The sequence below is a fragment of the Trachemys scripta genome, chromosome 1 (genome assembly GCF_013100865.1).
Source record: "Trachemys scripta elegans isolate TJP31775 chromosome 1, CAS_Tse_1.0, whole genome shotgun sequence".
NCBI lineage: Eukaryota > Metazoa > Chordata > Testudines > Emydidae > Trachemys > Trachemys scripta.
This window is the reverse complement of record NC_048298.1, coordinates 208625004-208639784: the sequence shown is the minus strand read 5'-3', so window position 1 is coordinate 208639784 and position 14781 is coordinate 208625004. Positions and strand designations below refer to the sequence as shown.

Below are 14781 nucleotides of genomic sequence, written 5' to 3'. Positions count from 1 at the left end.
AAGTAAGTGAGGACAGGTGCAGGAAGGACTAACTGTTAATTGTTTGATATACCTTCAAATGATCTTCTGAAGAAGTAAATTGTAAAGAGCATGCAAGAAAAATTAGAACCTAGAGATTTTTATCAAAAGCCTCAAGTTCAGTCCTGAATGGAATTGGCAAATAGACAACCGACATTGCATGAAAGATTGGCTGCTATATTACCTGGGTTGGGGCACCTGTCTAAATACTTTGGTGAGAGGGGAACAGATGGAGAGGTCACAGAGAGAGAGATCAAAGCAACCTGAAAATGTTTAGCTGAGGAGTGGGATGAATGACACACCTACTTTGAAGCTAAAGCAACAATGACTAAGAAAAAACTCCAAAGGTGGCATGTGTCTGGATCTTGTTGAGGAAGACTCTTTTAGTTGAGATTTGGAGGAGAAAAAAGCTGTGATGCTCCACAGGTATCTACCCTGTTTCCCCGAAAATAAGACATCCTCCGAAAATAAGGCCTACTTACAGTTTTGCCTCTCGTTGTAATATAAGGCATCCCCCCGATAATAAGACCTCCCCGATAATAAGGCATCCACCGATAATAAGGCATTTTTCATTTCTGAAAAATAAGACATCCCCTGAAAATAAGACCTAGCGCATCTTTGGGAGCAAAAATTAATATAAGACACTGTCTTATTTTCGGGGAAACAGGGTAGGATTTTAGAAGAGCTAAATGAAGCCCGTCCCGTAATGAATCATTAGGGGGCAGGGAGGCTTGGATGTTACTCCTGACCAGAGGCCCATACAGAAGATACTGCTAGTGTTAAGTGCAGATTTGTATGACCTTTTAACTTCTTACAGCACAACAGAGCAAACAGCTGAGAAAGAGAGACTGGGTCTATTCTTTGTACATCAGCAACAGAATTGTATGCTAAACACTGATTGCAAGTACAATTACAAAAAGAACAGGAGTACTTGTGGCACCTTAGAGACTAACAAATTTATTTGAGCATAAGCTTTCGTGGGCTACAGCCTACTTCATCAGATGCATAGAATGGAACATATAGAAGGAAGATGTATATATACATACAGAGAACATGAAAAGGTGGAAGTTGCCATACCAACTCTAAGAGGCTAATTAATTAAGATGAGCTATTATCAGCAGGAGAAAAAAAACTTTTGTAGTGATAATCAAGATGGCCCATTCCAGACAGTTGACAAGAAGGTGTGAGGATATTTAACATGGGGAAATAAATTCAATTTGTGTAATAACCCAGCCACTCTCAGTCTCTATTCAAGCCCAAGTTAATGGTATCTAGTTTGCAAATTAATTCTAGTTCAGCAGTTTCTCACTGAAGTCTGTTTTTGAAGCTTTTCAGTTGCAAAATTGCTGCCTTTAAGTCTGTTACTGAGTGACCAGAGAGGCTGAAGTGTTCTCCTACTGGTTTTTGAACGTTATGATTCCTGATGTGAGATTTGTGTCCATTTATTCTTTTGCGTAGAGATTGTCCGGTTTGGCCAATGTACATGGCAGAGGGGCGTTGCTGGCACATGATGGCATATATCACATTGGTAGATGTGCAGGTGAACGAGCCCCTGATGGCGTGAACACAATGGGATTTTCACATGTGTAATGAAAAGACTAATTAGACCCATGGAACCATTAGTATTTGAGGTGATGCATGAGAAGGAAAAGACCCAGCTAGATATTTGTATTCCATATTGTGTGGGCAAGACAGATAGTTAGAAAAAGTATATTTTAAATGTTTAGAGTCACTTTTCTGAAAAGAACTACATTGATGTCTATTTGTTATTGTATAATTTAGAATTGTGTGAGAGACAAATAGCTTGTTAGATTCATTTCATTTTACTTCATGGAGATTTCTCTATATACTTATATGTTTAGGTGAGTATATAAATATTCCATAGATACAGCAAGGATTGTCACTATTCATTCCTGTAAAATCTCATGAATAATAGACTTTGTAACTAGAGGAGCAGAAGGGCCCAAAGAACTGCTTCTGGGTATAATTAAAGGAACATTAAATAATTTAATCTGTCAGATCTCACTTGCCTTGTGTTATTTGTAAAAGTAACATGGGAGTAATTCTATATCCATTTCTTGATCTCCCCTCCTTCCCCATACAAAATGGGTATAATGACGTACACTCTCCTCATCTAGGGCAATATATTTATTGATAGTAGACACGTGAACTTAACAAGTTCAAAGAAATGATGATTTGCACTTTTAACATATTTGCTTAGGTAAGGTTTTTAAACTATTATAGAATTTTTGGAGAGATTTTATAATATACTGTAAAAAGCCAGGTTTGCAGAATAGGTACTGAACAGTTACAGAAAGAAAACACAGTATTAAAGCATTTGAAAACCTTCTACTTTAATTGAAGATTTCATTGTTCTGTAAAAGTTTACTAACCTTCTCCCAGTTATTATTTGTTTGGAGGTGATATAAGGCAAGACAGGAAAATAAACTTTTCATCTTCTGGTGACGTGCATGTGTTTATTGCAATAATTGCTCTGATTTACTGATGATGTAGATTGGCTGCAGTATCACCTTGAATCATTTGGTGCTTTTTTTTTTCTTAAATAAATTGTAGCCGCTCCCCCCCCCAAACACTCATTTTAATCCCCTGTAATTATTGAAGTTACAGTGATAGAGTTCATACAGAATAAAATAATTTATAATGTTTCTGTGGCTAGTTTTTTCTTTACTTTTAGTCTTGAAGGGATCATTTTAAAACATAAGAACAATCATACTAGGTCAGATCAATGGTCCATGTAACTCAGTATCCTATCTTGGAAAGTGATCAGGGCCAGACGCTTCAGAGAGAATGAACAGAGCAAATCAATTTTGAATGATCCATACTCTGTTGTCCAGGCCCAGCTTCTGACCATTGGCGATTTAGGGACACCGGGAGCGTGGGGTTGTGTCCCTAACCATCTTGATCCCTCTTGTCATTAATCATTAGTTTTTGTTTAGAGGGGAGGCGGAGTTAGAGTAATCTAGTTTAGAACATCTGATATGACTTTTAAACAAAAAGCAAAAGCAGTTTTATCAACCAACCGTTTTTAAGCAGTAAACAAACTTTAGTTGCTGCTTTCATATGACTAACTGTTGAGGGTAGATTGAATTGCTCATGAAGGACATTTGTATTTCCCAAGTGACTTGATCACTATTCTTGAATTATGTTCATAACCTCGTGTGTTTTTCAGTGACTGAAAATCTCACATAATAAAATATATATACATGGGTGCCTGAGTTGTGCAAACTCTGGAAGGCTGTGAAAGAAAGCAAAGAAACCAGTGGTGAAGAAGCTGAAATACAGTTAATTCAGGAGCTGCCTTTGGGATGAGACCTCTCATAGATGAATTCTTATGCTCTGCAACTCTCTATTCCAGTTTATTCTACCTCCCTAGTGCCATGCAGCCTGGTTGAACAACCCTGACTTCACATGGCCCTAAGAAGTGGAGAGGAATGAAAGACTTTATGATTAACGCACTAGACTAGGAATAAATAAGGAGACCTGGATTCTGTTTCTGGCAAATCATTTAATCTATCTGTTTCTCAGATGTCCATCTGTAAATTTTCCTCTCACACAAATGGTATTGCAGGAAGAACTAAATACATTAATGAATAAGGGAGTCTGATGGCCAGGAATATACAAAGTCCTTCTTCAAATGTGAGAAGTGATTATTGCCTCTTGCACTCCCTCATCTAAGAGTGAGTAATGCGTCTGGAATTTTAATTTAATTTAATTGTATTTATTTTTGCAATTAACAAATGAAAGTTTATTATTTACTTGTGTGTTTTTATCATTTCTGGTATCCCATAACTGTTTGTAAGTGACTGCATCTTATTTTCTAATTAGCACAATTTTACAGTTATGGGAATAAAATCATAGGGTTCACAAGTACTTGCAACTGCCAAACTGATGATAATGCAGCAAGTGCCTAGCGAATGTGGTGTGAGAGATATTGCAACCCCATCCAGTACCTTTGTGGGACATTGTATTCAATATATGAATGTTCACATATGATTGTGTTCTACTGCATGGGAGAGAGTTATCACATTTCCTACAGGAACTAAAAAAGAAGGGGGGAGGGGTGATTAAGTCTAGTCACTAAGACTAAACAACTCTAGAGAGATGCCACCCCTGGGGTGGCTTCAGATACTATTCAAGCTGGGTTTTCTAGAGACCAACAGACAAAGAAAGGGCTTCTGATTTAAATGGCTGGGTTTACACAGGCTTCTGGTTTCTTTATGATCCAACAAACTGACAGGGCATTCTGTCCAAGGGAGGCCCCAATCTTTGCGAAAGTGTAGGAAAGACTTTTGCCTATTAAGGTCCATAAGACTGATGAGTGACTCCTGGAACATTTATTATTTGCTTAAATCTTGTTGTTGTTGTTTTTATTATGTTTTATCTATGCTTTTATCTTTAATAGTAAATGTGCTTGCTTAAAAGGAACTGTGTGGTAACTCGTAATTACTGGGAATACACTGGAACATAGCCCTCGGAGAGAAAGCAATGCACAGGGACTGGCCATTAGGCAGATTGGATTGCTGGGGATATCCCAGTGTAAGGCAGGGAGGTGCACAGCCTTTTAAAAAAAAAAAAAAAAAAAAACAATCAAGAAGGGACTGGTATAAGGGTTCCTGCCCAGAGATGGGTGACAGCTGGAGGCCTGAGACCTGACTGGGCACTCCTGGAGTGGAACCTGGGGGTGAGGAATACCCTGAAACTGTGACAGAAAGAATAAAAGCAATGACAATATTGTGACACAAGATCATAGCCCATAGGCACTCAGAGAAGTGAAGCCCATGACAGACCATTTCAGCAGGTTTCCAACTTGGTATATAAAACTATATAAAATACATCTGTTTCAAGTGGGCACAGAAATCCAGACTCATCTTATTCTTTTCCATAAGGTTCCCTTGAGTGCACATTTTTTGGTATTGGTACATGGGTCCAAGTTATTTTCAGCCTGTTGGGTAATGTTTCCATGTGTTGATGTAATTGTTCTCTTGTAGGCTAGGTGCTGAGCATTCTGGCCCAGATTCAGCAAAGTGCTTCATCTGCTTAACTTTATATGAGTAGTCCCACTGAAGTCTCTGGGACTACTCACATTTAAAGTGAAGTACGCGCAAAACTGCTTTGCTGGATCAGGGCCACAGTGCTCAGCACCTTGCAGGATTGAGCCCTAGGTGTACGCCCAATCCATTCGTTAACAGTTTATGTAATCTGTCCTGGCCAATTTCCATGTATTGATATATTAGAAGGCTTGGGAGATGTAGTCAAAGGTAGGAGTCCATAGTATATTGATCAATTTGATAAAAAGAATATTATTAGCTACTAAATCTGGATTCCACTAGCCTATGCCACATCCTATCTGTGGAACTTTGATTTTTTTGTTGAACGTTGCCCTCTGTTAATTCAGTGGAATTGTAAGACTGTTGTTCCTATGGCATGTTAGAGCCACGGGATATTATTTGAGCTGGTGGTTCTGTAAAATCGCATCACTTCATTGTGAGATGATTTACAGCAAGCTGTGATTCAAAGGAGTGGACAAGAGAGTAAAAAGATGCTGCTGCAGTTCCGTTTTCCACTTCTTTGAAAAAATAACAAACAGGAGAATTAGAGACACCATGGGAGAGAGAAGAAGACGTTAAACATGTGGGATCATAAAAGTTAGTGATGGGGAGGAAAATGGAAACTACGATAAATGCATATTTGATGCTGGCAAACCGGCAGTCCGGTTAGGATCAGCAGGCCAAGTAACCTGTGTATGAACCTTAGAGGTTTGTCAAGTGGCATTGCAATTGGAATCAGGACAATTCACTTGGGGGGCGGGTATGAAAGAGATGTTAAAAGGGGTTAATAGAGTAGGCCCATTCATTTGTGTTGATAAGAAATCAAGGAAGATGCTGTGTGTATATTTGTCTGTCTGTATCCTGTAACTCTAATTACCTTAAATATGCAACCAGGGCTTTGGAGCTGTGCTCCAGCTACGCTCCAACTCATGGCAAAAACTTGCAGCTCCACTGTCCCGGAGCTGCTCCGCACTCCAGCTCCAGGCTCCGCTTCAAAGCCCGTTAAATGCAACTATACTCAATTGTCATTAGATCAAAAATCTGTATTTAGCATTTGGTTGTGTATTCACAAAATGTGTATATACTGCATGAATCAAATGAATATTGTCTTTAGCTTATCTATCCCTGTTATAATGAATGACCGATAATTGCTTTATGTAAATCAATATAGCTGGATTACTTGTGTATGCATAGGAAATAGAATTTCAAGGAGTTGGTCATTGTGGGCTCAACAACGAGGAATCTTTGGACACATGCTGTGCTGAAAACACTTGCCAACCTGTTTCAGCTATAAAAGAAAAACCTGGGGCATGTGCTGTCTCTGGTCTGCTGAACTTTAACAGGGAAAGTTTGAGCTATTGGACATAAATCTCCAAGTAATTACTTGGGATGCCCTGAAAGAGTCATGACAGGACTTTAATAGACTCTACCTCTAAGCTGCTCTGTGTATGTGTGTGTATATATATATATCTATATAGATATATATATATATCTGTGGTATATGTCAGTGCTTTTTACTTGGTCCATTGCTGTCAAATACAGTATATCTAATTTTGGTAGATTCACATTCTCTTTAAACTCTCTTTTGTGTATGTAATACCCAAAGCAAGCTAGGCACTTTGCAGATGAGTTTCATTCTGTCCTAAAGACCTTACTATCTTAATAGACAGAATGCAGCAGAATGTTTATGGGGAATATGAGGGGTGCAGTATATGAGGGCTTCAGTACTGAAGTTTACCAAGCTTTTTTAATTATATTAAAATTATATTTTCATTTATATTTTTAATTATATTAAAATCTAAAGTTAGCTAACTCTACCTTTCCATAGGCTTGTTTTGTTGCATTGTAACCTCTTCTGCATGTGTAATCCTTTCCTCTATCTTGAGTCTTATCTTTTCCTTTCATGTTGTGAATACTTAGCCTGCTCCCAGCTGCTTCTATCGAGTTCATTCTTGCTGTTCCTGCTGTTTGTGGAAGGTCTGGAGGGAGACACTACTGGAGCCTGAAGATGATAATTAATTTCATCACTGCTTTTCATTTTGATGCCTAATGATGGGATATGTACTGTTTCTGAGACAAACCCTTTGCTGGATTTTCTGAACTATAAATATGGGGCCAGATCCTTGGCTGTGTAAATTAGTGTGCCCTAGCTTATGCCAGATTTTACTAGGTGGGGATCTGGCCCATCACATAGACTAAAGAAACCTTTTTGGTTTTCGGGTACATACAATATGTGTAGTATATGCTTTTATACTGAATATTGCAGTATTCATCCATTTGTAGTAACTGTCAACCTTGTTTAGCTGTTTTAGTTGAAATGGTACTAATAGGGTCAAGCTAAGGTCAAATAGCCTAGGTTCAGTTAAAATTTTGTCCATTAAGAAAATTTTGGACCGCAGAGCATTAATATGTAGAGCAAAAAAATCTTTCTGTTTGTGTGTATTCTGCTTAGAAGAGTAATCGTGCTATTGTTTCACAGAAATGGTAACTAATTATGATCTCTTGTGGGAGTACAGCTTGGCTGTGGGTGACAGTTTATATGCATACTAGCTTTTCTAAAGCGGAAAAAAAAGTTTAACTTCAATTTGTACATGAGCTGTTCGCCAACTTAATTGCAATATTCAAATATCCTAATTGAATAGGGGAATTTTTTTTTGAGAGAGAGGAATTTTCAGCAGTGGGACAGGGGCTAACTCTCTAGGTGTGAAGGGAAAAAAGGTTCTCTAGCTGTGGGTGGTGTGGTATTAAAACACTAATTAGGTGCTGATTGTGCAGTTAGCAAAACTTTTCAGTTCTCATGTGTATTAAACTGTTAAATGAAATGGGTATGAAAAGCTGTACTTGCAAATTGTAAGAGTCTCCATAATAAGTGGCCAATATTTCCTTCTCTATAAAGGGATGTCATAAAGATGACTGGCATTAATTATTCTGATAGTTGGTGAGGATAGAACACAAAGTAAGGCTTGGTCTACACTACCCCCCCCAATTCGAACTAAGGTACGCAACTTCAGCTACGTGAATAACGTAGCTGAGGTCGAAGTACCTTAGTTCGAACTTACCTTGGTCCACACGCGGCAGGCAGGCTCCCCCGTCGACTCCGCGGTACTCCTCTCGCCGAGCTGGAGTACCGCAGTCGACGGCAAGCACTTCCGGGTTCGACTTATCGCGTCCAGACTAGACGCGATAAGTCGAACCCAGAACTTCGATTTCCAGCCGTCGAACTAGCTGGTAAGTGTAGCCAAGGCCTAATAGACTGAAACTGTAGCAGAAGCAATTTAGCTTAAATATTAGGAAAAATTCACTAAGTTAGGAGTGTTGTGAAATTATTGTTGGAGATATTCAAGAAAGTCAAATACTTATTTACAGGGATAGTTAGAAACAATAAAATGAAACATGATACGAGGCAGGGATTTAGATTGGGTGAACCCAAGACCTTGATCCTGCATTAGGATCTGCTAGCATGCATGGGCACTTGCATCCCTGCCAAGTTTCACTGACTTATTATTAGGAAATGCCACACCCACCAGCTCATCTCTGGCGAAATTTTCCCCTAACCCTGGCCCTTCCCTTCCACCCAACATCTTCACTTCCTTCAGCTGCCCCTACCAGCATCTCTGCCCCTCTCATGCCACTCTTCCCAACCTCTTGCTGCCCCCACCTTCCCTTCTCTTGCTCTCTTTGGACCACTCACTCCGTCTCTAAAAAAGATCACAGCCATCCACAAACTGTTCCTGCCTTGCCCTCTCCCACTCCTGGATCTCAGAGAGAAAATAGATCCTTCGGTGTCACTGGCTCTGCAGCTGTCCTCTCTTGGAGGCCTCTTCTTTTCTCATTCTCCTTGTCCTGGATCAGACTGTGGTCGGGGTGCTGGGCAGCTGCTCTCTTGTTCCTACTGCTTCCAACTCTTCCTTCTTCCCCCTCCCAGCTTTCTTCTTTTGAACAATAGTATATCCAACTTTCCTCTCCTCTCTCCCTCCATGTTTCTGTCATCTACTGTGCATCTAGTTCCTACCCCATCAGCCTTCCTTTCTGACTTGGACTCCTGTCACTCTCTTCCTCTTTCTCATCATCTCCTACACTTAACTTCAGTCTCTTCAGCTTCCATGTTGATGACACATCTGTTTTCTTAGCTGCACGTCTCCTCGCTCTGACCTCTACATTTGACCTGCAGCCCTTGTTCAACTCTTCCATTCACCAAAAAGGCTGTTAACTTGACATGGTCTTCACCAAACGCTGCACATGTGCGTTCTCTCTCGCAGAGTCCCCCATCTCTGACCATCACCTGATCTCTTTCAGCATCACCCATTAGTGCTACGGTGACCAGATGTCCCAATTTTATAGGGACAGTCCCGATTTTGGGGTCTTTTTCTTATATAGGCTCCACACACACCCGTCCCGATTTTTCACACTTGCTATCTGGTCACCCTAATTAGTGCCCTTTCTCATGCTCCTTTCAAACAGGACTACATTAATGCAAACTAGAAACCTTTTGGGTCATGCCCACAGTTTCCACACAGGGGAGTTACAAAACAGCACTTTGGTGCTCACTGCTATTCACAGCCCCATTGTCTGAACTGTGGTACAGTGCAGACTTCGCGTAAGTGTGTGTATATAGACAAGCCTTGAGATACAGCCTTTTGATTTTATTTGCTTTTTCAGCTTTGACGTGTCTTTTGGGGGAGTTTCAGGATTACAGTAAAGCTTGGGCTGGTGAGACCATTCATCATACATGTATGACTGGCAGTGAGTATAAGTCCATTTGGCCATGTTATTCTGTTCAGACCTAGAAAACTAATTCTAAGAATTTCCCAGTTGGTTTTCAATTTCTAGCATTTTAGTTATTGGTCTGTCAGAGCTAGACAGTTTGCTCCTCTTTCTTTGGATTCCAAGCCCAGGACATATGGTTTCTTCTAATGTTTATTTAACTATTACATTACAGAGTGGCAATGATATTGACCCTTGCTAGTCTTCTGTTGTTTGTAACAAACAATATTGCTTTTTTTTAATATTTTTTTTTCTGGTTTGGGCATGTTGTGGATGTGCTGGTTGTCTCTCATGCAGAATTGCTAATACCAAAAGCACTGCTTCTCAATGACCACCTAGATACAAAGTTTCTGATTGATTCATTTTGGGATGAAATGGAAGAAGGGGCAACAGCTGACAAACTTTGTAACCCAAAGCCCACATAAATCCATTATTTTATACATTATTTAGTTTTCTCTTTTGTATGTGTTTTTAAATGGTTTAAAAAGTGAAATCAGAGCAAATTATTGTGTAATTTAGCACTTCTACTTAAAATATCTATAGATATTTCATCATAAATGACTTATATCATTTACCGACAATTTAATAGTTTTTCCTCTGGGCTATTAAAGTATTTGCTATATAGTCATTCATGTTTTAGTTAAGTGAAGAAAAAATATTTTAATTATTATTAAGTACACTCATTTTGAACTGTTTTATTTGTTTTCAGTATTATGTAATTCATGCACATAAAGAAAAATAGCCTTTTCTCCAGAGTAGATAACTGATTAGATTGTGTTCCCTTTAAGTTGACTACTTGATTTGTAGTAGTTTAATTTGTAATATGAATAGCTTACTATCTGCTCAGACACACTTGGATTTTTAAATGTTGCTAAAATGTTTTGCAGTTTCTCATTGCTATTTTTGCAAAATGATTCCTGCAAAACATAAATATATCCAAATTGACAATGTTATTTGCCCTCTCACATTTAAAAGTGAAACGTGTCTTTTGCAGATAAGAATGCCAATGCTTCATTGATGTCTGCATATAATTGTTAGATTTTCATTTGGCTAGATTATTAGCAATGCCTTTCCAATACAAACAGCCACTATGAGGAAAGTGCTCCCAGCTTAACCTGCTGGTTCTACACTGGGGCTGGGGTACATGTGAAACTTAAGAACAGGTTAGTTTTTTTTTTTTTTTTTTCCCCACGATTAGCACCAGAAATGTTTCATGGCTTAGAATTGCCCACACTTGTATATCTGCCCAAAATTGATCTTGTACTCTCTGTGCTATTGCTATTGGAAAAACATTTAAGAAATGTAAGACTTAAAATATAAGCACCATTTTTTTAATTATTATTTATATTACAGTAGAGACTAAAGGCTCCATCTGAAACTGGAGTAATGCTTTCAACAGCATACATTTTATTTCATATGCACAAAAATATTCCTCCTCTTTGCTTCTCATTTCCTTGTATTTCCTAGTCTCTGTATCCACCAGGATTTCTGTCCCTAATCTAACCCCTGAATCCTGTATCCTCTACCTTTCCACGCTTTCTCATTTTTGTTCTTAGCAAAATGATCGTGTACAACCCCTAGTGCGCTGTGTGTGTGTGTGTGTGTGTGTAACAGACTAACTCACTTTTCTTCTTCATTCTCCATCCTCCATGTCCCCAAATCCATGGGTGATGAGTCAACTCACCCTTTCTCTTCTTTAAACTTTGCCCCCTCTCTCTGGAGTGCTACATAAACATGATGATTCAACTCAATGTATTGTGGATAATTCAACTTCCTCTCCCTACTTCCTTGATCAGATGGGAATGGGAGGGACAATTGCTTTCTGAACTAGGGAAATGTTTTAGCCTCTCACACCTATTTTAAATTGAGTGAAATGTTTGCTGGGTTACATTTTGGTTTTTGGTGGGTGGGAGATGTTTCCGTGATACAAAGGAAATAAGATTTTATTAAGGGAAAGTAAGGATAAAATGAGAAAGGAGGAGGAAAGAGAGATGGGTGAGGAGAAAGAGATGCCAGCCAGCCATGATTGTAGTAGGGCATGGCACAAAAGGATATTGGGGAGAGGGGAATAAAATCCATTTTGTGGGATTTCATCAAAAATAAGGTGGAGAACCAGATGTATAGGTCTTTGCTACTCAGGATTTCCTTCTTATTCTACTATCTCTATTTGGGTTACATAAATCCTTTCATCATAGTTGGGATACTGAAATGGGGTTTTCTCTATAAATTTTTCAGTATGATTAACCCTAAAAAAAGCAATTTTCCAAGAGATGTTTTACTTAGTGACTTAATGTTCCTCTTCTACTTTCTCTTTTCAGGATTGTACAGTATATGAAACGGAGAATAAAATTCTTCATGTGGTGAGTAGTCCTTGGATTTCTATAAACATACATCTCTACTGTGTAATACCTATGACTTTATCTTTTCTTCTCCTAGCAGTAGTGTCTGTGGTGAGGGTGAACTAATTTGGACACGTTGCATCACTTTTAATAACCAGCAACATGGGGAATCATTAGCAAATAGAGATATGCCTGAAGCAGGACGCTGGATCTGAAAACCCCTCATTTTAGAGACGCTTGCACCTCAATTCAAACTCTGATTTGATCCCATCTCTGCTGATAGGCAACAGATATTAAAATGTGGTTATGGTCACAGAAATGGCTATGTAAAAATGACATTTGACTCAACAAATCTGCTCTCTAGGCATGCACAATAACATCTGTTTACTTCAGTGAAAAAGTTTAAAGTTTATACTACTTTTTACTCCTGTTACCACTGCAGACCTAATAAAACTATGGGAGAATGAACCTACTCCTCCTGGCTCATGTGTCATTAGCAGAAATGCTTACTAAGTTCCACTTGCCTAATCTTTATTGCTGTTGATAATACATCTGACTTTCAAAATGCAGTTTGTGTTTGAAGGGCTGCTCAATGGAGGGGCGAGGAGACAAAAATGTGAGCAAAGTTTTTCTGGAAATTATTGAGACAATGAAAGTGGAACCCTAATATAAGCTATTTAATTGCTTGTCAGACTGACTGTATTTTGGTAGGTTTTGAGTTAATACTGACCATGTTTCTAAAGTCAGCCACAAATAGTGCTGTTCCTAAGAGCAAGTAATGAATTGGTTTAATTTACAATGTACTTTTTATTTCACTGGTCAGATAGACTTTGATACCTATTCTTTATGCTACTTAAGTAAATTATCTTCATTTCTACGTTGTTGGATATGAAGCTTTACAAAAGATTTTCTATAAATATATTTTTTAATGCTCCCAAATCAAATGCCTAGCAAGCGCAATTTTTTAGGCTGCTGACACTTTTGATTTTACAATAACTGCAGAACAAAAAAGTCTCCTTGAATTCTTCAGTTGCACTGACATTTTTCCCCTATGGGACAAAAAGTATTAGCATTTGTAGTAAGCCTGACTTTGTCATCTTTGACTGACTGAACTCTACAAGCATTTAAATAATGAAGTTTTTAATGGTGCAGCCTTGGCAAAAAGTTGAAAAAAAAACATGCTGCATGTTGGAACTATTCTTCTTCGAATGCTTGCACATGTCCATTCCAATGTAGGTGTGTGCGTGCCCTGAGCACAGTTGCTGGATTATTTTTCCTTAGTGGTATCCATCAGATACCTCTGGTGCCGCACACTCATTGCACCAGTATGAAGGGCCCTGCCGACCCTGTGCCCCTTCAGTTCCTTCTTACCGCTTGTGACAGTTGCTGGAACGTCCCTCATTGCTCAGGCAATTTCTCCCACTGGTTTTTCTTCTCTTTCTCATGAGTGAGTAGTAGTTTTAGTAGTTAGTGAGTTTTGGACGCCTCTACCCTTGGTTGGAGAGGCTTGTCCACTCCCCGGTGCCAGGGTATGTCTCGGTCACCAGGCTTCAAGCTCTGCACTTCCTGTGGCAAGTCAATGCCCTTGAGCAACCCGCACTCAAACTGTCTCAGGTGCCTAGGGGAAGCTCATTGGAAAGACTGTTGCCAGATCTGCAGGGACTTCAGACCCCGCACCAGGAAAGACCGGGAGGCGAGGTTGAAGGTCTTCCTCCGGGAGGCAGCCCTAAGACCAGCATTGGAGCCAGGTTCGGACTCAGCACCAAACACTTCAGCTTTGGTGTGGAATGCTCCTCCCACCAGTCGAGAGTCCTGGCACTGATCCTCCTACCTGGTGCCCTAAGAAGAAGCACTGTAAGCATCAGGAGAAGAGTCATTCCGCAGTGTCAAAAGGAGATCCGTGTCGGGCTGCTCTCCCTCTCCTGCACTACAGCAGCCACCTCTGCCAGCCTCGGTATCCCCATAGGCTCCGCTAACTCCGGCATGGGAATTGCCATCCTCCAGCAGACAGCGTACCAGTCAGTTTGCGGTACTGTCAACTCCGGAGGCATTTGTGGCTGCTTGAGACCTACTCACTCTCCCAGTCCCGGGGTCCCCGGAGATTCAGGACTCGGCACCGCCAGTACCTATGAGTGGCAGAGAGATGTTCCCCAGCTTACGGCCACCCTTATGGTAGCCTTAGCTTGGACCTCTCCATGGCACCATTCGCTGGCACCGAGAGAGTTGGCACCACCTTGTCTCCCAGCTGCAGCTCGTCTTCATCATTGGAGTCCGAAGAGGGACCCTACTCTCCCCACCTCAGGATAGCCAGCACTACTTCCTGCTCTGTTCCTACCCTGCTGTTGCCTCTGAACACTTGGTCTCCGGGACCATGGGGACCAGCACCCATGCAATGGCCTTTTTGGAACCTGGGGGGTTTTTCCCTGGGCCAGGGTGCTGTTTCAAGGTGTTTGTATTCTGTGGCCTCGGAAAGTAGGGCACCTCTGGTACTATGCCGCGAGACCCCCAACCTGGATTCTGGTGCTGAACCTCAAGAGGCAGTCCCACAGGTCTCGTTCGAAACAGAGGAAGAGGTGGAGGACCCTCAACCA

At 40.2% G+C, this 14781-nt stretch overlaps 1 protein-coding gene across 4 annotated transcripts in view; it reads left to right on the top strand.

The window, feature by feature from the left end:
- The window catches only part of CNKSR2 (connector enhancer of kinase suppressor of Ras 2), a 363733-nt gene that overhangs the window by 130091 nt on the left and 218861 nt on the right, over positions 1–14781 (top strand). For all 4 annotated transcript variants that reach the window (XM_034755470.1, XM_034755460.1, XM_034755453.1 and 1 more), the window contains exon 5: positions 12170–12211. In XM_034755470.1, coding sequence (XP_034611361.1) covers positions 12170–12211 — 42 coding nt within the window. The remainder of the gene's footprint in view (positions 1–12169; positions 12212–14781) is intronic.